This window comes from Protopterus annectens, chromosome 4.part0 (genome assembly GCF_019279795.1).
Source record: "Protopterus annectens isolate FY-2018-M chromosome 4.part0, PAN1.0, whole genome shotgun sequence".
Classification (NCBI taxonomy): Eukaryota; Metazoa; Chordata; order Ceratodontiformes; family Protopteridae; genus Protopterus; species Protopterus annectens.
In genome coordinates, this window is record NC_056733.1 from 32,920,142 (window position 1) to 32,944,446 (window position 24,305).

At 41.2% G+C, this 24,305-nt stretch overlaps 1 protein-coding gene across 1 annotated transcript in view; it reads left to right on the forward strand.

Annotated features, from left to right (window-relative positions):
- Positions 1 to 1,275: 1,275 nt before the first annotated feature.
- Positions 1,276 to 24,305, forward strand: part of CBX2 (chromobox 2) — a 65,018-nt gene continuing 41,988 nt past the window's right edge. The window contains exons 1-2 of the mRNA XM_044068067.1: positions 1,276 to 1,474; positions 1,606 to 1,649. Coding sequence (XP_043924002.1) covers positions 1,403 to 1,474; positions 1,606 to 1,649 — 116 coding nt within the window. The 5' untranslated portion in view covers positions 1,276 to 1,402. The remainder of the gene's footprint in view (positions 1,475 to 1,605; positions 1,650 to 24,305) is intronic.

Consider the following 24,305-nt stretch of genomic DNA (forward strand, 5'->3'; position numbering starts at 1 on the left):
AAATAATGGGGGGGGGGGGCAAAGCCTCAAAAATAGGGACAGTTTTTAAATATTGCTCTCATAAACTTAGAAAGTTATTAGAATAACATACATCGTATTGCCATTCATTTTCTAAAGGATATGAAGGCTGAAACTCAATGCATGTCATTATTTAAGCAACTCAATCCTCACGGATTTGTCAAAAATCCAGAAAACCACAAATTTTATAAGAAACAGACCAAAATTAGAAGTTAAAATCTGGACATTCTGCGAAAATTTGGACGTTCAGAGGTATGTTTAGAGTAATGCATGGGGTACTAGGAACCTAAAAGACCGTCTTACTGGTAAACCTTCGGCAATATTGTAACCATTCGTAGGGTTGCCACCTTTTCAAATGTCCAAAGTGGGACATTTTTGGTACAAACGTTAGATTTTCCAGGCTGAAACATACCCACGGCCAGTATTACTCAAAGGACAGAACCTCACTCTTTTTGCCTAAATAAAAGCTTATTCTTGTAGCATTTTAGTTGCTTGTTCTATTTCATATAACAGTTAGGTGTTTCACATACAAAATAACTGTTTTATGCAACTATTACATAAAATATAGGAACATTTTTTGTCCTAAAATCTCAGGACATTTGCCATTTTACAATTTTTTTGCAGGACACAACTGCCCAAATAGGGGCTGTCCCTCGCAAAGTGGGACAGGTGGTAACCCACTCGTTGTAAATAACTCTACACAATTCTCTACAGCTATGCATGCATTTCCTTCTAATATTTTCAATGTATGCCATACTTGTGCGTATTAAAATATGTTATTTGTATATACATGTACATCACTGTTGCAAGCTGTAGGCAAGACGTCTGACAAGACCAAATATGAAATATGCCTAACACCCCATTGAGGACTTGCTAAATCACGCCAAAAATATTGCGCGTCATCGACGCTTTTGTATGAAAACTGGGAAGACATAAGTTGCACATTTTAGCATCACGAACTATTATTAAGTCGCTCGTTTACAATGTACAAAAAAATCAATAAAAGTACATGACCCATACTCATATTGGAAAAGAAGACTTTCAGTTCCAGTTAGCAAACTGAATACAAATACATTTATCACTGCCCAGACTGCCGTTCCTCCACTCCTTTGGGCCACGCTCAGCTTTAGTTGCTCCAGTCTGAGGACTCAGGCAGATTTTGGTCCTGCGATAGTCGGCTATTGCCAACGACCTATGAGGCTATCAGCGTTTAATAGGTGTAATGAAATTTTGGTAGTCCTGTGACGTAACGTTAGGGGAAGTGCGCGTGGAGGCCGGCTTTCCTGGAGAACCACCCTATTTTTTTTTCTGACGGGGCGCGCGCGAGTGCGAGTGCGTGCAGCAAAAACAACAAACTAGGAGCGCGAGAAGGATCACGGACGAAATGGAGGAGCTAAGTGCGGTAGGAGAGCAGGTTTTCGCAGCAGAATGCATTCTTAGTAAACGACTAAGAAAGGTTAGTACTTTGATTCCTCTTTTAGAGCAGTGTTTGGTGGTCTGATTATTACTTTTTGTACTTGTGTTACAACATGCGGTCTTTCTTAGTCGTTTTCTAACGGTCTGCTTCTTTTGTGTTTCTTGTTGCAGGGCAAGTTAGAGTATCTGGTGAAGTGGAGAGGCTGGTCTTCCAAGTGAGTTTTCTTCTTTTTTTTCCGCATTTCTGTGCTGTGGAGACTTAACTAAGCCCCCTTAGTTCACAGCCCACGCCCCCGGGCAGCATGTAGTGCAGACCCCTCCCAGTTTATCTGTATATTACTACTAGTCCTGTGAAGTCGGGGGGCCTCTGAACTTGAACTGGGCAGAACTCGTTGGGTCCCACCTGCTGCATTTGTTTCGCAGTTTTTGTTTACTTTGTGTGTTTTCTTTTTTTCTGTTCTCGTTGTCACGGATTTAGTCTTGCATATGTTTGCTTTGTTGTTGCTTTCCGTTACATTCCTGCTCTAGCAGATATGTTTGATCCACTTACACTTGGTTTAGTTTTCTTCGCCCTTCCCCGCTGACTGGCGAGCTTTTGTTTTGAGCAACCGCATGTCGTGGACTGATGGTTCCTTGTGGCTATGGTCGAATGACTTGTTTTCTTTCTTTGTAACGCAGTTATAGTACTTTAATTTCGTTGATCCTTTACGAACTCAGTTTGATTTTTTTTATTAGGACAAATGCATTTTTTTCTGTGTTCTCTGATTTTTTTTTAACTATTTTTCCGACTTGTTGCAGCTCAACTTGGTGTGCCCCACTTTTCTGCCCCATCTTTTTTTGCAGTTGTTTCCCTGCTTGTCCTTTATCACTTGTCTGATTATAGTAACCAGATTGTCCTTCCTGTTGTCAGACCGTTTTTTTGTGACTTTTTTTATGCATGTCATTAACATTTTCTTTATTCATGTAATTTATTTTGAATGCATTTGAGTCGGATGGTCTTGCTTTAGAATAAGATTTCTTAGATTTATTTTCTGAGTGTATTGTTTTTTTTTTTTTTTTTTAAGTTTCTGAAAACATCGGTGCTCGTTTTGGGCAGTGAGTAGTTTCCTTTAAAGTAGAGTTTCCCCTTCCCCTCCTCGTCTCATACTTTCCACAGATGAATAATTTTTAAGTTACTAATTAACAGTCTGCCATTGGTGTCATAACCTGTTGTCACACAGGATTTTATTAAGATATATTGGGGGTATGCTTAATACTTGGGAGCACTGAATGAATGTATTTTTTAACATGGAGAGAAAAAAAGCTTTTCATTCGGATGTTACTAAAGCCGTTGTGCTATTGTGGAGCCCCTTGGTTAAAGGGTATTTGTCACCTGAAGTGGATTTATGCATCTGCTAGCCTTTTAATGGCCGTACCAAATGGGCTGCAGCTGAGACGTGTCTTGTATTCGCAGAAGCTGGACCAATCAGTGTATTGGTCTGCATGTTGCATGCAGTGGTCAACCAAAGTAGAAGAGTATGGTATAAGCCAAGTGCCACAGCCATTGATTAAGCAGTTGTGTAAATGTTTTGTCTTTTTTTTTTTTTCCCTCCATTCTTGTACAAACGTATGTCATTACCACTGACCAGTTTAAACAGTTTTGCAGTTTCAGATTGGCTGATATTATCAGATGTGCGGCTCTGGTTTATATGATAGTTTGTGGATTGAGCACTTGGTGTTATCTTTGCTACTTCAGGTTTATGCTGTTGGTAGTAACCAGTGACTTGGAGGTGGGGAGTACTTGTCATAAAACAGGAATAGTGATCTCTTGCTTATTTGAAAGTAATATGTATGTTTTATGCTTGCAAGATAAAAATATGCTGCAGTATGCTGCTTTACTATTGCAAGTTAGGTCCCAAGTATGCTGTTGAGTATTTAAATGTACTTTACATGTGTATTGATAACTGTTGGTCTTTATTCTGATTTTGCTACTGTTTATACTTGTGATATCAATGGCACAATGTTTTTACACACCTCGTTTTCCTGAGGATATGGACCTATCTTGCTAAAAAGGCTATGATGCTTGCTGGGGGGGTTTAAATGTAGTAAGGTTTAGTCCATGGTGGTGGTTTCAGAGCAGTTGCTGTGTTTGCTGGCTAAATTTTATATGCAGTCTTGTGACATACCACTTTAAAGCAAGAAATCATTGGCTCACACTTGTTTGTGAGTATGAACATTGCACTTCCAGTGTATTTTGTCTGTTAATTGTACACCTTTTGGTACTACATAAAACTTAGTGCTTGTTTTTTTTTTTCTTTTGTATCTACAATTCAGTAAATTATTTTTTTTTTCTGCATGTGTTAGTCTCCGAGGTCATGTGATACTTGTGTTTTTATGAAAGTTAACTGACTAAAGCATAAACTATGCATAGTTGTGTACAAAACCATAATAAAAGCAACAACATGCAGTAGGCTTAGTGAAGCATTTGCTTTTAATATGCTGTTTGGTTTACGCTGTGAAACCGTGAGAGAATATAATTTTTTCTTATTTCAGCAGGTAAGATATTCCAGGCTGCATGTGTTGTTTTGGATTAGGCCTTTTCCTCTTAAATTACAAAGGAGTTAAACAAGTTGTAATAAGTCAAGACAGTGGTGTGAATAAATGAGATAATTATCACACTCGTTGCTGTCTCTAGCAAAATGATTGTAATTAGTTTGTTTTGTAAGTTAATGGTGATATTGGAAGCTTACCAGTTTCATAGAAGTTGAAAGTTGGCCAGTACATGCGTTGTCCACTACTAATATTGATTAGGCTATTGTCCACATAAAGCTATTTTTAGATATGAAGTCTATTGCTGAGTAGGGGCAAAAGGAGGTCCAAGAACAGAACCCTTTGGAGCCCCCTTGGTGTGAGTGCGAGTGCTATGGTTGATGAGGACTGCATCTGGATGATGCTCAGGTGAAAATTTATCACTGAAGACTAGCCAAATGCAGAAACTTGTAGTTTCTTGGGAGGGAAATATAGTTGCAGAAGAACTGTCCGATGCTGCTAATAATACTGTCATTGTGTGTTCAAGGCAAGTGGGAGGGCATGATATTCTTTGGCAGCTAGATGGATGCACTGCTAATTGGTTGCCCAAAGAACATATTCACAAGTATTGAGGTATCGAAGAACATATTCACAAGTATTGAAGTGGCATTATGGTGTAAGAAACGTCATTCTCTATTTCTGCTAAAAGTTTGAGAAGTACAAACTTTGATGTTAATTCCTAAATACATTTAATGGTAGTGTCCTAAATCAAAAGAAAAACATGGCTCTAGATAGACGCGTTGCGAGTTCAGAAAAAAGTTTTTCAGTTTGTCAGGCCCCAGTGGTCATATGGGTAAGGCATTGGCCTTGTGATATAGGGAAGTATTGCCAGACCAGCTGTTCGGATTTTTGTAAATAAGTATTTGTGAAAATTGATACGAGTTGTACAGAACTGTGTTATGTACTGAGCTAAAATGTAACCACAGCATGCCCAGCTGACTTGGAATAGAAATGTATATACACTATATACATGTGCAATATTGTCTTGAAAGAGAAGTAATTACAAGGTTTAAAATGTTTTATTGTTTTATGACTTCCAAGAAATGCATCCAAGTTCACCCAGCAGTAAATATTTGATTGTTAAGAACTCGCGGAGAGTGTGCATTTTGTATTTTGTCTTGGACCTAGCAAGAACATCCACTCCTCACCAGTCTGCACTTGCCTTGCTGTAAGTAAGGTTTAGGGCATAGTATGTCTTTTAGATATAGATAGGAATGTAGTAACAATTAGTTTAGATGGTTTCTGTATTTTGAGACTGTCCTGCAAAAAGATTTCCTGTGATGTTGAACTCCTCTGAAGTTACTGTGTTGATTTACTGAGTATTGTCTTGGTCTTTTGTGGCTTATTATTTGTGATGCCTATTCAAGCTTTTACAGTACTCTCTTATCTTATTTGTTGACACTGCACAAACCACTTCAGTAGCCTTGCTTGGTCAGACCACCATTTGGATTAATAGTAATATTGCACAGCAGGGTTGGACACCCTTTGTAAGGGCCTTATAGTAGCTGATAGGTAGGGGTTCTGGTGGCAGTGATAACTACCTTTATAGTCTGGGCAGAAGGGGTATAGCTAGTAAACATGTGCCAGACTTTCCAAGGTGTGTGTGTGTGTGTGTGTGTGTGTGTGTGTGTGTGTGTGTGTGTGCTGCTTTGACAGGGACACAAAGCACTGGTTGGACAGGGTGTTGGGAGGACTTGGCATGGAACCCTAGCTAAGGACTCCACTCTGTAGCTGTGCTAGTGGGGAGTCTTATTGGGGATCTGGAGAGGGAGGGAGAGAAACCAGCCCCAGACTGAGTGTTCTCTGTGTTCTGTTAAGGGAAATTGCACTTTGTGTGTACTTGTCATCCTTCCAGTTTATACATCCCCCAAAGTTGCCAGTAATGAGGATTGAGGCTCCTTGATCACTAGGCCAGTGCTGGGGCGTCACGGAACTCCAAAGACTGGGATTATGTGAGTCTCATCTAGGCTGATATAATCTGAATACAAGTAGAGCTTTTAAGATAAATTTTTTTTCACCAGAGTTCCAGTGAATCTGCTTACAGCTAAGGCAGTTCTCTGTAGGAACATGGCAATAATTATTATTTTAAAACTTGTATTTGTTTTCTGTGATATTTACCAACGAAAACTGAATTAATTTACTGGTAAAACAATGGTGTCAGGTTCCAAAAAAATAAAACTAGAGCTGAATAAAAAAAGACTCTTAATTAACCTCGGGTGTAGCGCTTTCATCTACTCACAGTAGACTTCTTCAAAAACAACTCCAAAAACAACAGTCTTTAATCATCTAAGCACATAACTGCATTAATTAAACTCCTTCATATTCAGCAATTCAGTTCAGTACTACTATAACAATACAAATACGTATGAATAATAATTACTATCAGATTTTCAGTTGTAAAACATTAAAAACAAGAATATAAAGATGTAGATGTGTTAAATGTTAAAAACATAAAATTATATGCAATATGTCACTGTGGGGAAACTGAGTTTTTACTAATAAAATACTAACAACCTGTTGTCAGTGTTATAAGAAATACAGCTATACATGCCCCCTTTCAATCTCTTAATAGGGGTTTGGTATAAATACAGTCATTTAATCCGGGGGTGTAGCTGCATATTTTTATTCTGTGGACTGGTACCGTAGATGAAATTGTCATGTTTCTGGAACATCTTGATAATTCTAGTACATAAGTTCACAGACAACCATACCTAGATACATATGTTTATTCCATCAAAGGGGGGTTAAATCCAAAATATATAGAAAGGAGACCTTCAGTAACGCATACTTAGAATTTTCCAGTAATCACCCAAGGAGTCAGAAGAAAAGTATAATCAAGGGGCAATGTATTAGAGCTGCCAGGATGACTTCTGATTATTCTGAAATGGTGCCAGAGATTGAATATATAGGAAACGTGTTTAAAGAGAGGGGATACCCTAATGGAATTATTAATGATGTCACTGGGTACGTAAAAAGAGAGTGTGGGGGGGGGGGGGAGTACAAGCCATTGCTGGGTGCAGAGAAGGATATTAGTAATGGACCCACCAACACAATAATTATGGACATGAACAAGAAATTTAATAGAGCCTGTATACTACAGTTTAATCCTTGTGTTAAGGAAGTGAAAAATATTCTACATAATTGAAATATTTTGAGATGTGATGAAGGGGTGCATAATTTAGGGGATGAACCCCATTTTGTTTATAAAACAGGATTGAATTTGAAAACAAAAATTCAAACCAGTGATAAATGTACCTTCTGTTCTATAATTCATTTTTTTCCTTACAAGTAAATGTGGTCACTGTAAACAGTGCTATGCAGTAAGTGAAGACCATACCCTTACTTTGAATAACATTAACAAAACAGTGATTAGTTTTAAAAAGGGTAATTGTCAAACCCAACATGTGGTCTATTTAGCGCTACCTGCACCAACTGTCCTAGTTTTTAAGCAGGGAAAACTGATAGGAGGTTCAGGAACCGTATGTACGACCACCTCTACTGTATTAGAAAAAAGACACAAATGATGCCCTATATACACATTTGGAAGTTAGTGACACTTGTAGCACTTTTAAATTTGACATATTACAATGTGTTAAGATCGACCCCAGAGGAGGAGATGTGAAAGCTAAACTGGGGGAGAGAGAAGTAAAATGGCAAATTTTACTGAATGCAGCTACACCCCAGGATCAAATGACTGCATTTCTACCCAACCCCTATTAAGAGATTGAAAGGGGCATGTATAGCGGTATTTGTTATAACACTGACAACAGGTGTTAGTATTTTATTAGTAAAACCTCCTCGTTTCCCACAGTGATATTGTATATAACTTTTATGTTTTTAACACATCAACATCTTTATGTTCTTGTTTTTAATGTTTAAATCTGATGGTAATTATTTATATGTATTTGTATCATGAGATTATAGTAGTATTGAATTGAATTGTTGAATATAACGCAGTTATGTGATTGAATGATTATTATTTAAAGACTTTGTTTTTGGAGATGGTGTTCTGAGGAAGTCATCTGCGAGTAGATGAAAGCGCTAAACCTGATGTTAATTGAGTTTTTTTATTCAGCTCTAGTTTTATTTTTTGGAACCTTGACACCGTTATTTTACCAGTAAATTAATTCAGTTTTCGTTGGTTTCTGTGATATTTGCTATAGTTTAAACCAAAAAAAACTGTACTTATTTTTTCTTTAAATAATATTCTATCAGTCAGGGTTGTTGTATCTAGATTGTGTGGTCTTCCTACAAGTGGACTCTAAACCAGCCATTTTACATTAAGAAGGCTTTATCTATGTTATTGTGTCAGAACTGTGCTGATTTGGTTATTGCTGGTTGAAGGTTATTGTGTGCTTTCCTAATTGGTAGTTTAACTTAAAACTTGTTCTCTTTTTGTTTCTGTATATAAGCCTTGTATGTGAAGCTGCTTTCCATGTAGCGGCGGTTAGCAGTGTCCTGTATAGATGCAAACACCTTAAAGATGAAAAAACTTCCTAGAGTAATTGTCACTGAAACCATACCCAGACCCTTGCTACTCCTAAAGTGTTTTGTAACTTTTTTTTTGAATAATTGGATTCAGCCTACAGTCTTTTTTTTTCCCCCAAGCTGCACACAAGTCTGACTGCCTTCGTTTTTTTTTTTTATCATTCTTTTCTTGGCGAGACCCTTGTCATGGCTGGACAGTTTCCTACCATCTTTGTAGGCCGCCCGATGAACATAAGCATCCAGAGGCAATGTTGCAATTGTTTTGTGTAAACTGACAACCATTTGATCCTGAAACAAATAAAGATGTGTGAGAGATGTAGTTATACTATGAAAATGGAAGCAAACCTCTTGCATACATATGGGGGTTACTCGCTAGTAACTTACCAAAAACACGGGCCTCCCAAATGCTGCCTTCAGAAACCACACACACACCAACGCAAACAAAAAGCACAGCACGTAATAGTACACACACTTGTATCTCAGCAAACAAGCCTATAAGGTTTTGTGGGATTTTGCCTAACATACTGGTCACAGGAGACACCATAGTGAGATGCACAGATGTCCCCCCTCACCAGGCTGGATAAGGTTATGGTTAGCAGCCTGGCCAGGGTCAGGATAAGTACTCGGGTCAGCCGTAAGTACCAGTATATAATTCACGTCATTCACACCCACATATACTATGACTGTGACATAGCCTTCCTAGTATTAAGCTGTCAGATTGTGTCACAGGTAGGTATGAGCTACAATACAAACACAAAATAATCTACTTTAACAATTGGCGTACCTTTTGTTGTCAGTCGTAGGAGATCCAGTGTTGGTCAGCCTGGGAAGACATGATCAACAGGCCACACAGTTTTCCCAGAGATGGTCTGCACTTATTTCTTCTAGGCTTTCGGATACTGGTAAGGGCTTTAGCCACCCTTATAGTGGCTTGCAGTGTCAAAGTAACCAATCCCTCAATGTAACAAAATCTTCTCTTGATAAGCCCAATGTACTTCTACTCAATGCCAATAGTGTCAAGAAATAGCACTCCCTAGAAGTACTCCTCACCTTGAAAAATGCTGACATCTGTGCAGTCACTGAAACATGGTTCAAAGCTGCAGGAGGCACTCTCTCCATGCAAGGCTATAGCACCTTTCATACATTTAGAGCGCCACGGGTCATTCCCCAGAGTGTACCTGCCACCACTCCTCCGCCTATTATCTCAAGAGCAGGTCATCTGTGTTTTTTAATGCTAAAAACGTCCTGACCGCATTCTAGCTTGCCTTTTAAATAACGTAAAGGTGACCTTAGCAGACCTATTTAAATCCCTGTTAGCTGCCTGGTGGGTGCCAGCATCTGCCGCATAACACAAACACTTGGGTCACTCCAGAACAAGTACAAATATGACTCTTGTCATTGTCCATGTTGGTGTGAATGACCTGAGCCATACCTCACTGGACTACATGAGAAGAGACATGGAAGAACTCTCTGATCACGTAGCCCAGGCCAGTATGACCCTGACCCTGAGTAGCATCCTGCCCTCACCAAGAAGGATATAATGGTATTATCAATTTCTGGTGTCATTCAAAGGGGATCCAGTGACCATGTGCACCTGTCACCTTTAGGCTTTCGAATACTGGCCAAGGTTGTTGCCACCCTATAGTGCCTTTTTTAGGAAAGACTCAAAAGACAAACCCACTGCTGTAAATAGCACAGGTAACAAAAATCTGAGGGTAATGCTACTCAATGCCAGAAGTCTAAACCTCAAAATACATGCACTTGAGGCACTCCTCAGTGTGGAGAAAATCGATTTATATGTGCAGTAACAGAAACCTGGTTTAAGGCTCCAGATAGCACCCCAGCACTACCGGGCTACAACCCGTACCATACATTTCGGCCACAGAACCCGGACCGAAATACAAAAGGCGGGGGAGTATCCATATTCATCAAGGATACCCACACCGGCAGGTTAGTGGCACAGCACGATGCTCGAGTTCGTCCACGTACAACTAACAACGGGCAACTGCAGTTCAGATTGTAGCTTGCCACAGATCACCCACCATGTCCCAGGACCCCCATTCCGCATTTCTGGAAATGCTGGGAAACGAAGGTCCTACCAAACACCCTAATATTGGGTGATTTCAACTACCCAAACATTAACTTTGAGAAGTACTACTTCCTTGCCCAACATTTCCTAGAATTTATAAACTCAAACGCCTTGGATTAACTGGTCAACACTCCCACCAGAGGTGACAACATATTGGACCTGGTCATCAACATGGGTGAACGGTGTTCCACACCGATGGTCAACGCCTTGCTGGTTAATCTAACCATATGCAAATCACTTTGGAAATCCACATTCTGCCCCCACCCTCGGACAAGGAAACCACCGTGAAAAACTTTTCAAAAGCAAACTTCACGTTACTTAAGACAAGGTGGAAAGTTTCAAAGCCCCCATGCTAAAGGATAACGCTGTCTAAGCTGCAAAATCCTTTAGTTATGTATTCTACAGGCACCTACAAGAATACATGGATCGTGCTATCCCAAGCAAAACCAAGACTCACTCCAAGAAAAGGAAACCAGTCTGGTGGACCTCTGCCATAGACAAGCTATACAATAAAAGGAGGAAACTAGTACAGAAAAGAGTAAAATTCCAAGAAGGGAAGACATCCCTGATCAGGATCAGCAAAAAACTATGATCCCTCATAAAATTGTCCAAGGTGAGCTTCAAAAGAAAATGTACTCCAAAGATAACCACAAGGCATTCTTTGTCAAGAATCTAAATGGCAATGCTCAGATCTGCTCGGATTTGATGCAGAATGGCACAAAATACACTGAACCAACCGATATTGCCAACATCCTGGCAGACAGGTTCAGTGCAAACCACCCCCCTCTCACCCCCAAAAGGGCCCATAGCCATACCAGAAGAATGTAGAGCCCCTGAAATCAGACACTCTAGTTAAAACGGCCCTCTCTAAAGCCAAAAACACAGCATCAATGGGACCGGACGATGTCCCAGGCTGCATCCTACACGAGCTCAAAGACAAACTAACCCCTCACCTAAACACACTGTTCAAACTCAGCCTCTCCACATGCTACGTACCCATAGAGTAGCACACAGCAATGGTTATTCCGGTCCACAAAGGTGGAACCACAACAATCCCCGGGAACTATCACCCTATAAGCCTGACTAGCGGAGCTCATCATCATGGGACTCCTTAACGGAGACATTGGGAACCTCCAAACGCTGGACCCAACCCAGTTCCGCTTTAAGGGCAGATCATGCCTCCTAAACCTGGTCGACTTCCTTGAGACAGTTACCAAGGCTATAGACGAGAGAAGGGTGGTACACACAGCATACCTAGACCTCGCAAAGGCCTTCAACACCATTCCCCATTCTGGTATTCTAGACCAGCTCACCAGCATGAACATAAACCCCCTATGTCACAAGATGGGTTGCCAATTGGCTCACTGACGGAACCCACATGGTGAGAGTTGCGGGAGCTAGGTCTAACTCTAAACCGGTTACAAGTAGCATTCCCTAGGGCTCAATACTAGGACCCCTCCTGTTCAGCATATACTTCTCAGAGGTATAGGCAAGCACAGGAGGACTATGGCTGACCAAGTTCACAGACTGCAAACTAGGGGCTATAATTGACTCTCCGGTTGACGCAGACCTCCTCCAAAAGGGTCTCATGGAGACTGATACCTGGTGTCAAAATCATGGCCTCAAGCTAAATGCCAAAAAGTGCATTGTCATCTACTTTGAAGTACACACAAACTACCACATAAGTGGTAGCCCCCTAAATACAGAAAACGTAATAAGGGACCGAAGTAGATAGTAATCTCTCCTTTGATAATCACATTGCCAAAGTGGTTAGAAAATCCTTCTATGTGGCCCACCTAATCACAAAAGGGTTTGCATCCAGATCAAAAGAGGTCATTGTGCCCCTCTACTCATCAGACCCATCTTACAACGCCCCATTTGGGATGTACTTTACAAAACACCTGCAGCAGCTGGAAAGACCACAGAAGTACCTCACAACAGGTTCACTGGCCTCAAACAGATGCCCTATGCAGCTCGACTGAAGAAACTCCAGCTGTACTCTGTTGCGTACCACCTACTCAGAGATGATCTCTGCTTGACATTCAAGGCCATGTCCAACCCAGAATTGATGGACATGCTCCACCTAAAGAAAACCTTATCCCCTCGAGCCACACGCTGTAGGGGGGTCTAAACCTCACCACAACAATAAATAGAACGTGTTGGAGGGATAGATTCCTGTCCCAGAGACTTCCCATGCTTTGGAATAAGATTCCAATCTACATTAGGCAGAGCTCCTCGCTAACACTCAAGAGAAACCTTGACGAGTGGATGGGAAAGTTTACCCCGGGGAATCACTTCAGCGGCTCTGCTGCACAGAGGCACAGGGAACTAATCTAAGGGGGTGACTAAAGCCAACACATTCTGGCTAGGCTTATAGATGCCTTTTGAGCAGATAGCCTAGTACCTACCTATGAACTTATAAATGGAAAAAAAATGCATAATTATTCCTTTAGGGAAAGCAAATACCACCGCTAATTATAACTGACATCACCTCCAAGAGTAGACCCAATGGTGTGTGAGATCTGGGTACTCGGGTTGATTAGTAATCTCAACTTTGACTACCATGTGTCCACAGTGGCGAGAAAGTCCTATGTGATGCAACTTTTATAAGTAAGTGCATGGCATCCAGATCAAAAGGACATTATAATTCCCTTGTACTTGGTCTATCACTATATTCTGTCTGACTGCTTGCTAAGGGGCGATCTGAGTCTGGCTTGCAGGGCAGTCTCTTATGCAGCCCTGAAGAAAATGTCACATGTTTGTAAATCAAACTGTAACATGGGCACTCATTTCAGGGATTTTAATTAGCTTGTGACCTAATGTTGGAGAGACCTCTTCTCTAGAAGAAGCTTCACATTCACGTAAAACAAAGCCCTTCTCTGACCCTGTTCAAGTGCAACCTAAGTCAATGGATGGGTAATTGTACATTTACTTTGTGGTGGAACCCATATCCCTCATGGAGAGACACATTCGGTACTGGATACCATAGCCTAGGTTTGTACCGCCTGTGAAAATCCCCTAACTATTGAAAATGGAGAAACTCCGGTTACATATGTTTAGGCTTGTAAGGGCTCCTGGGCTGTTGGTGTATTAATCTTCTATGAACCTGTGAATCAATAAATGACTGTGTATAAATGAAAGACTGATCTGAACTGGCAGTGGGGAGACGTGTGGTGTGTGTGTTTTTTTTTTTTTCCTCTTTCTCTGGGGAAACTACTTGATTTGGTTAATGTATGTCTCAAAACATGCAGTAGATTTGAAAGAAGGTATACGATGAGCATTCCTGTTCAAAATGTGGCAAGGATCAGTAGCTGTTTTTTTTTTTTTGTTTTGTGAGAAGTAAAGTTCTTGGTCAAGGATTGTATTAGTAGGGTGATGGCTTACATTTCTGCTGTGAGCAATCCTTTGCAGTTATTTGATATTGCTGTGGTTGAACTGTCTGTCAAATCTGAGGCTCTAAAAAACTGAGTTAGTGCTAACTACATAACGTAGTGAAGGAATGGAGGATTAAGGGGGTGACTGTAGTGTCATTGTTGGAAAATGGATGCAAAATACTTGGGCACCGACTGCTGTCTGTCTTTGTTCATTTCTGCTCAAGTTGTGTGATCACCTGCACCTGAACTTGATACAGTAGTTTGTATTTGTAGTCTGAATAAAACCACTGTAGTACTCATTCAAATGCAGCTACAAATGCTGTATAAGAGAAGGTTACTAATGCAGGTCAAATGATGTTGTTGGAGACGACAAATTGATGCTTTTGTAGAGGTGAGTTAAAAAATAAGTAAAAGATCACAGGAGATGTAATGTCATCACAGTCCATTCGACAGTTACATCAGCAAGTCTAGCCCAGTTCAAGATTGTGGGTGCAGAGAGTTTTGTAGGATGTTTGTGGAAATGGGCATGCAACATAAACCTATGGGGACCCAAGAAGTACATTCAGACTCCATGAATGTGATAAGTTGTAGCACCATGTGCAATGCCACCAGGAGGTGGTTACGACAATGCAGTCTTGGTGCAGGAGGAATATTGGCAGCAAAATTGACTGGACAGCCAAGCACTATAATGCAACAAGTATGCCACCTCACTGCATAGTACTAAATCTTGTTTACAGCTCCAGTAATTTATGTACATGGAAATTACTAATACATGTTGTCTTTGTGTTGTGGTTGGTTTGCTACTTTTGTTAACGAGGTGTTGTGGTTGGTTTGCTACTTTTGTCAATTAGTTACAATTTTATAATTGACTGAAATGATATACTTTCTTTTGTTACCTTGAGTTGCCTTAAGTGATTGATTTATAACTTATCTTAATGAATGGCATTTTAACAGGGGTGTGGTCTATTTTTGCAGTGTTAGTGATGTTTTCAGACTGTTTATTGTTTCTTGTTACTGAAGAGCTGTGTTTAGATTTGTTTCCTGTTGTGGGAGCCACTGTTTACTTTCAAGATGTTTGGCTGTAGTGCTTGAATGGAAATTATGTTCAGCGTTGATATTAAAGTGGTCTGGCTGGTGGCAGCTCTAGCCTTAAAGACAAGGAAGAGGGTACTGGTCAGGGAGCGAGATCATTGTTTCTTTTTAGAAAATGTGTGAATGTGTAGAAGATAGCCCTAGGCTGAGAGCAAAAGAATGAGAGTTGGTAAGACTGTGGTAAACATTACACTGACCAATAGCCCTAGGCTGAGAGCAAAAGAATGAGAGTTGGTAAGACTGTGGTAAACATTACACTGACCAATAGCCCTAGGCTGAGAGCAAAAGAATGAGAGTTGGTAAGACTGTGGTAAACATTACACTGACCAATAGCCCTAGGCTGAGAGCAAAAGAATGAGAGTTGGTAAGACTGTGGTAAACATTACACTGACCAATTGTAGAAAAGTTATTTGGTTATGAATTGTTGGCTATAAACTGAAACAGCAGTGCACATTAATCACGCACTGTTAAGGCGAATTACCCAGTGCATATTAAATTGGTGTTTGGCAGTGAGACCTTGGCCTTTCTCATATTAATTGCTGGCATTGAGTGGGATTATATATTTGTCACACATTGATTGTCCATGAAGTATGTAAACAGGATAAAAATACAAATGTGGCTAAAAATGTGTTGGTGGAATTTGGCATGAAGACTGTGGCAGTGAGGCCACAGATTCTGAGACATTTCCTCACTTCTCTGAGCTTTGCCATGTTAGGGTATCCAACATAACTGCAGTTGGATTGAACTGTTGTATGTGCTCACATAAACCAAATTTCCCAAGACAGGCTAATTTGCTCCAATCTCTCCTACTTTTTTTGGAGGTACTTCCACCGCAGACGGACAGTTACCAGAGTGAGCCAACTGAAAAAACTTAATTGATGGTAGTTTTTAGCTGAGTGGCTGCACAGTTTGCCTTTTTTTGTAACTAACTTCTGGCAAAGAAATTAGTAGGCCTTGTCTTCCACTATATAAGCACTGTAAGTGTGTACCAGGCAAAGCAAAATATTAGCAAACTCATGCTTGCAAGATGACAGTGCATGAAACAAGCATGTCAGTATGACAGTGCATGAAACAAGCATATCGGGAGTAAATGTGAGACTGTGTGTTTGGCTGCAACCCCCCCAATATTGGGGGGGGGGTGCAACTGGCTATCCTAGTTTATTCATTTTTAAGTTTACAGCTCCACAGCGAAAACCACGTGGTGTATGTGGCCTTTTTTTTTTACATTTTGTATATCTACTGTAGTTGTGCAGAATGACTGTTAGCAGGTTATATTGTTTTGTGCATTCCACAGTTTTTTGTAGCAGTTAAAAGAACTGCAGATTTTTATGCAGTTTCCAATAGTAATTTAAATAAGTGTGTGTATGCATATATATACTTGCACAAATACGTGCGCATGCAGTTTGGTGAATACGTAATGTGTGGATAATGTTTGTTGTAGGAACTTGACAAGCATGTTGTATTAGGGTTCAGGTAAACTGGTTGGCAGTTTCAATCAAATATAGCATTTAAAAAAAAACATTGGAAAGCTGGAGTCTGTGGCAATGGTCTATAGCTGAAGGTGTAAGAAATTATGCAAAGTTAGTAGACAGTCACTCGGTGTATCCAGCACTGATGTATATAGTATTCTAGTTTGAAGACTATAGTATTAAACTTGGGAGGTAAATGTGAAAACATAGTAATTTTGTTTCTGCTTTGCAGTACAACATTTAAGTCTGCAATTCTGTGATTTTTAGGAAACTAAAAACACTTCCTTTATTGTAGTCTGAAATGTTCAGATTTACTTCCTTTATTGTAGTCTGAAATGTTCAGATTTTGAGATCTGATGTAATAAGTTAATGTGAAAGAATAACATGGTTAGTAAAAATAATTTGAGGTTAATCCATCTTTTATGAGTTTTGTATTTGCATAGATCTTAAAGATTCTGTGTTGGTCAGGATAAGTTTTTGATTTTGTGTGAAGATTATTTTGATGGGAGTTTGTACCCAAATGGACTTAAGAATGAAGTAGGGTGGTGCTTAACCTGTTAACTGTTGAATGGAAGCTGAGATTGGTTTGTTTTTTCCTCTAGTTGTAGTGCGTGTGAAGGTAGAGGGTGAAGGGCTGTACACCTAACCATTTGTCAAAGCTGCAAGATGACACTTTTGAGTGTGAAAATTTAAAAGCATTTTTGGAGGGGGTGCATGTATTTTTTCATCCCTGCACTTCTTGCAAGTATAATCCATGTTTGCACAAACCTCGAGAAACGTAAAGGCCAAATGGTGATTCCCAGTAAGAGCTTAAACTTTGTCCACTGCAACCATAACTAAAAGTGGGAAGCGCTTGGGAGCATAGGAATTGGGATTTGAATACTGATTCTGGTTGAAAGGTGTGAATTGACAGGGGTTCCAAATACAGGGTCGGGTATTGAGATAAGAGTGATCGAGTGATGTGTGATGCTCTTAGACTTGTCTGACAGGATAGGTTTAGTGACTGGACTGAAGTCACATGGACAACTTCAGCTATTGAACGCATTGGTATTATAACTGTTGAAAGTTTTCCATTCATTGTAGTATTTGCAGAAGTGTTGTGGTGGGTTTTGCAACACATGGATGTGTTTTGAGTATTTTCTGCTTTGGTTAATGAAAGCATTTGAGTGAATTTGTAATGCAACCTGTGTTGCTGTGATGTTATCTATGGCTGATAATCATTTAGATGTAGCATTTAAATGCTTTGGTCCAATTCTATCTAAACATTGACTATTGTTGTATGGTTTTCCACTAATGTGTCTCTGCTGTCACGACATGTGGGAAATGTCTTTTTGAAAAAGGGGGAACTAAGCCATGGAATCAAGTAGTGTTAGACATCAGTGATGCTGGTGGAGGAATTGCATATTGGCACAGTGTAGGTAAAGACCTAACGGGATGTACAGGAATAAAAGCCAGGCATAATGCAGTTGCTTGCAGCATCACTGGTAGGGGTCCTTCCACAGTCCAACAATTAACATCATACGAGGGGTACCTTCAACTCTGAGGGGATAAGTGAGTGTGATGCGGATGATGCTTCAGGACTCTTGGAAATGTGGACACGAGTACTTTCAGACCACTGCAGCAGCCACTGTTTGACACGCACACTGGTGCATAGCTAGTAGCAGTAGTTCATACTGGCATATACTGCCAGAATCCAATGGTCTGTGGGCTATACAGGTTCACTAAAGCCCTTTATAATTTCCCTGTTCACTCTGAATATATCAATTTCTTGATCAGTAAAATTGTCTTAAGTTTCAACTATGCTTGTAGCTATGCCTTCTCGGTCACAGGGCTCATGTGGCTTTGGCACTGTCAAGACATGCAGCTCTGAATGAGAAATAACCAGGCTGGCAGCTACAGCAATTCTCTCTTGGCGATTTGCAAGGAAGAAAGAGGTGGAGCTTCACATAAGTTATGTATGCACAGGGCAAGGGACAGACTACCATGAATCACAAATAAGTGGGAAAGTACTTCATTTACACAAGCTAGTTCTAGAATTTTGGAAGACCTTCCTCATTTACCAACTCGTTAAGTTTTCTTAAGCAGACTATAATGGCTACAATAAAGCACAAACTATCTAGGTAAATCATGCTGAAGTTGCACTTTGAATTCACACAGACTATGACTATTTTAATAAAATGTGCAAAATGTGTTGGAATTGGTGATTTCAGATGAAATTGGTCATTATGAAATCTGTGTGACTGTAAGCTGTACTTGCTCTCATTTTATCTTCAGTCTCTCAAGTTCTGGTTTGTAACAGCAGTGCTTGTTGTTTGGCCTGGTGTAGTGATTGTTGCAGTCTCCTGTCTGATCCATTGAGCTTAGTTTCCCCCCTTCCTTTAAGCCTAACTTTGCTTGAATAAATAGCGCCGAATGGGGAAGCTGGAGGAGAAGTAGCTACAGTAAAAATCTTATCACTTTGTGGAGTAATAACACCCATAAAGGTAATAATGAATGAAATATGCTGCAGTAGCACTATTTAACTGGATGCAGAGTATTGGTGTCAATAGCAACATTTGAAGTCTTTATTGATCACTTTTAGGCTTATGGATGTGGTGAGAGAGGACATGCAGGCGGTTGGTGTGAGAGCATGATGCAGAGGACTGGAATAAATGGAAACTGATGATCTGCTGTGGCGACACTAACTGGAACAGCCGAAAGAAAAAGATTGATGACTTTAAAAAAGACTTCTATGTGTACTTACTGCCTGAAGGACCCCAAACATTCAAAAGGGGACTGAAAATGTTCAGCTCCCTCTTTGTCCTGTCTACCAGATCTCCTGTGCCTGTGGCGGCTTTGGAACAATCTCCCATGTCACAGACCTATGTCTCCTTCTCCTGTGGTCACCGTCCAGAGTCCTGTCATTTCCTATTGAAAGGAGCTTCCTCTGCATAACTTTTCTTTTTGAGTTTGACAGCATAGCCAATTTCTGCTCCTATCCCTGCCTTGATTTCCTTGACTCTGGCAGTTTTTGAGCTTTGTGGACCTCCAGGTTTGCTGTTGACATTTTGGCTTGGAGATCTGAGCCACTGGCACTAAAATTGCCATGCATCCCCATGCTTGGATGAGACTGGATAATTTTGGGGACTGTTTAATGGTGTCACTCCATATGGTGCCTCTTCTCTTCTTGGGTCTAAGGTTAAGGACACTGGCCAGGAGCAAGCAGGAATGAAAGATGCTAACTGCCACCAAAGTAGATCTTACCCCTCAGCAGACCTTTTCTTGGAACCAGAATGGGGGAAACGTCTCTTTAGAAAAGTGCAAGCAGCCTTTTCAGGAAGGTCTCTTTCACCCCCCCCCCCCCACGGAAGGGGGGAGAGGACCACCGTGGGCCTTGCGTTCATGTCGGGGGTGACGGGACCAGAGCTTCCACAGAACTTTCTTTGGGAGACCCTTTTAATTATTCTGATGGGTTAAACAATTGTCCGACTCTGGAGGCAGGCAGGGGGTAATTTTGGCTGTACACCCATAAGTTTGTGAGGCCATCACAGAAGTTTGAGTAATATCCAGAGGTTGCAAGATACCCATTTTTAGATGCACATATGCCACACTATCAAGAGAAGGGATGCAGCCATCAAAATTCAGAAGCTGGAGTCGTCCAAAGATGCAGATCCAGGGTCGAGTCGAGGTTTTTGGTTCCAAAAAAGAGCAAGGACCCTGGGCCAACTTTAGATTTGGGCAAGTTGAATCACTTTGTAAAACAAGCCAAGTTATGGATGGTTGCAGTGCAGTTAATTTTGGCTGGGTTGAGGAAGGATGAGTGGATGTGCTGTACTGACCTTAAGGATGCCTACCGTCATATAAAGGTAAACGTACATTCCATGAGATTTCTTTGCCGTTCCAGTTGGAAGTTGGTCATTATTAGTTCTGAGCGCTGCCCTTTTAGCTTCAGCACCGCTCCCCGGTTGCTCACCAGATGCACACCAGTCAAAAGCAGCCTGGCTTTGGCTGGGTATTACCTTGGCTGGGTGGTTGGCTTCTTTGAGAGCAGGAATAAGTTATTCCAGTTCTGTTCTTGGGGGTCATGGTCAGCTATCAAAAATCCAATATTCACCCTGTTCAGATTCAAGAATTCACAGGCTGTGACGTAGACGCACACCCTCAAATTGCAAAACTTCCAGGGTAACTAACCTTCATGGTCAAGCCGTTTTTTTTTTTGCTGTCTTACAGAAATCCCCTGGCATTGCTTGTTCTCAAGTTGTTATGGCACAAGGCAGTCACCATCTGTTTAGTTCCCCTGGTGTGGTACCACATGTGCAGTGCAGTATAGACAGTTACAGCGCAGTGGTCTTGCTGGACTCATCCAGTGGAGTTTTCCCTCTGTGTTGACAAAATGTGTGTTGAGATTTAATCAGCTGGTGGTTGGAGTTTCCCCTGGTGTCCACCAGAAGAGAGTGTTACCCCTCTGTTGTGTATGGTCATGTTTGACACTTCTGTTCTACTGTAGAGGTGGCCATTTTGAAGAGAGGCTTGTCGAAGGGAACTAGTCTAAGACTAAGGCCAGTCTTCACATCAGCATCTTGGAGAAGAGAGCAGTCCTGTGTGTTGCAGGATTTTCAAGACTTTATCCCCAAGGGTGTGTACTCTGTTCAGATGGACAATGTCTGCCGGCTCATATCTGAACAGAGGGAGGAAACCTTGCAGTCTTTGTTGACAGGCCATGGGGGTTTGGTATTGGGCAATTTCATCTGTCTGGTTTGATTGCAGTGTATATCCCAGGGAAATCCATCATTTTAATGGACTGTCTGAGCAGGAACATTTTGTTTCCCTGACTAATGGTCCCTAGAGCCAGGGGTTGCAGCCTGGATTTTTTGGCACTGGGGCATTCTGTGTTGCAGCCTGTTTACTTCCCTATCCAACATCAAGTGCAGCAGCTGTCACTTCTCAATTCCTTCTCTGGGACAGTCGCCCAGGACTGTATGCATGTCCTCCCGACAAAGTTTCTCCTGAAGGCTGTCCATTACAGAGCCACTGATGCTCATGTTTGGCTCCATAAGGTATGGCTCCCCTTTCTTTGGCTTCTTTTGAGGTACCCTTCTTGGGTCATGGTCCGGACCCATTGTCTCACAAGCTGGGCTCAGATCCACATGACCTTCAGATTTTTTTTTTTTTGTTCTCATTAAGAAAGGGGTAATTTTGGCTGTACATCCATTCAGTAAGTGGAACTGTTTTGCCTTTTGGGCTAGCTTAAAAGTTTTGGACCCTCTCTTAACCCCCCTTGGAGGTGATTCTAGACTTTCTTGCTGACTTGTTTTGCCCAGAATCCAGTTATTCCACTGTTTAAAGTACAGTTGGCAGACGTTTCTAACTTGTATGCCTTTGGCAGCTCTGAAAATTTCAAAGGCCTTTCTCAAGGGAACCTTTTTGTTTCTCCCTCCGATCCCAAATCCTGTTCCACCTTAGGGACTTCTCTTTTATGCTTCAGGTGCTTGCCACAGCACCATTTGAGCCATCAGCTGTCGTTGACTTGAAGTAGTTGCCTTGGAAGATCGTCTTGGTGGCTGTTACCATCACTAGGCATGTGTCTAACTGCAGATCTTGTCCTCCATACCTCCTTATTTGTGTTTTCATAAAGGTAGAATGCCTCTCTGAATGGATGCTACTTTTCTGCCCTAGAAGGCACTGGAGAACAATTGGACCATTGACTTGCCAGGGTTTTCCCCCAGAATGTTCCATTTAAAGAAGAATATTTACTGTATTGTGTCAACATCCACAGACAACTTATCTTTTTTGTTTTCAGTTATTTGTGTGTCTTTCAAAGGCCTAGTTTGGTATGCCAGTGTTTTAAGGTTACTCTATCAAGTGTCTTTGTAAGCCGCGGTGGTGCAGCGGTAGCGTTGCCACCTCACAGCAAGAGGTTCTCCAGTTCGATTCTCTGCTGGAGCGCCTTCTGTGTGGAGTCTGCATGTCCTCCCCACGGTCGAGTGGCATTCGAAAGACCTGCGTGAGTGGGCGTGCCTTCGTTGAAGGTTGGGGGCTGGCACCATAAAAACCAACCGCCAATCATTAGCGGACCGGAGTTCCACTGTGGTGACACCTAACCGGGAAAAGCCGAAAAAAAAAACAACTATCAAGTGTCTTTGTGATTTTGTATTTCATTTGGGTATAGCTTGAAATGGAAGACCTTGCCTCAAACTGAAAGGTCATTGTACTAGAGCTATGGCTACCTCTACAGCTTTTTTTTTTTTTTCCCTCCAGAGCTGGTTTGGGTGATTGTGCTGCTGCAACTTGGGTGGTTCCTCATATTTGTGTTCCACTATAAATTGGATATTCAGTCAAGCTCTAAGGCCTCCTTTGGTTCCACAATATTGCAGAATGTGCTTTTGTATGACCTCCCTAGGGTTCTATATGGATGGAAATGCTGTCCCACAGGTTGAAGCCTGGCTGAATAGACAACATTGGATATGGAAGTTATGTACTCAACATAACTAGATTTGTGTTCTCTTTCAATCTAGTTCAGCCTTCCCTCCCACCTGCATTCTACTTTTAATGTTTCATTGGGTGACCATGATGAGGAAGGTAGTTTGTCCTTTGTTGTGGTCTTTGGTGTTTTTGTTTGGGATTAAGTGTCAAAAGCTTTTGCAGGGGTGAGGTAATCCTAGTAAGGCAAGGTGTCATGGGTAGAGGAGGTGGAGCTTGAGGGCTGAAGTCCTTGGGTTATAGCTGGTCTCGGATTGGGAGTCAAATTTGATAACCCACAGGTTGAATGAGACTGAGACAACACAGATCTATCATTATCGAATCTCACAAAAAAAATCTGTTTCCATTAACTTGACTTGCAGTGAGGAGAAACTATTTTAGCTGAGGGGCTTTCATATTGGCCCTTTTATAAGGGACAAATCGCAAATACCTTGTTTTACTTTAGCTAAGCTAGAAGTGTCAGCTTGAAACTGCTTTTCCATGGCACCTTAACAGAGCAACAAATCAAGTTTATGGAAACCCAGCATATTTTATCCTCCTACTTTACTTGCTTTCAAACCCTGTTGTGTGAGAGAAGATATCCAGTGGCAGGCCCTAGTAAGTCTAAGCTTTTAATCTTTCATCTCAAAATGAGATGGGTCTCATTTGCATCCTGAGGGTCATAATTATGGATAGGAACAAATTTTGTTTGAAACCTTGCCAGATGTGAGTAATTTTTAAGATGGTTAATATGCATTTTGTGACTAAAGCATATAGATTTGTCCAAGAAGATATAGCTACTGGACATAGGTTACACCGGAATTTTAAAATGGAAATAAAGAAGACTGTATACAGAGGATGTTTACAAAAGACTGCTGCTGATTTGGCATAGTGGTATGTTGCTCTGACTGTAGTGTACAGTGTCCTGGGTTCAAGAATCGTTGTGACATGCATGGTGGTAACATTTGCTACAGTCATCCCTCCATAAAGGAAGAGTGACTACAGACCCTGGGAACTGTCACCCCATTAGCCTGACTAGTCGGATATGCAAATCTATGGAACTCCTAATCATGGATCTAATAAACAAGAATATAGGCAGTCTCCAAACTCTGGATTCCAAACAGTTTGGTTTTGTGAAGGATAGATCATGCCTTCTCAACTTGGTTGACTTCTTTGAGTCAGTCACCAGAGCTGTGGTTGAAGGCAAGGTGGTTCATACCGCGTACCTTGATCTGGCCAAGGCTTTTGATACCATTCCCCACTCAGGACTCTTAGAAAAACTCACTAAGCTTGGCATCAACCCCTGTATCACTAGGTGGGTTGCAAACTGGCTCACAGATGGAACCCGCAGTG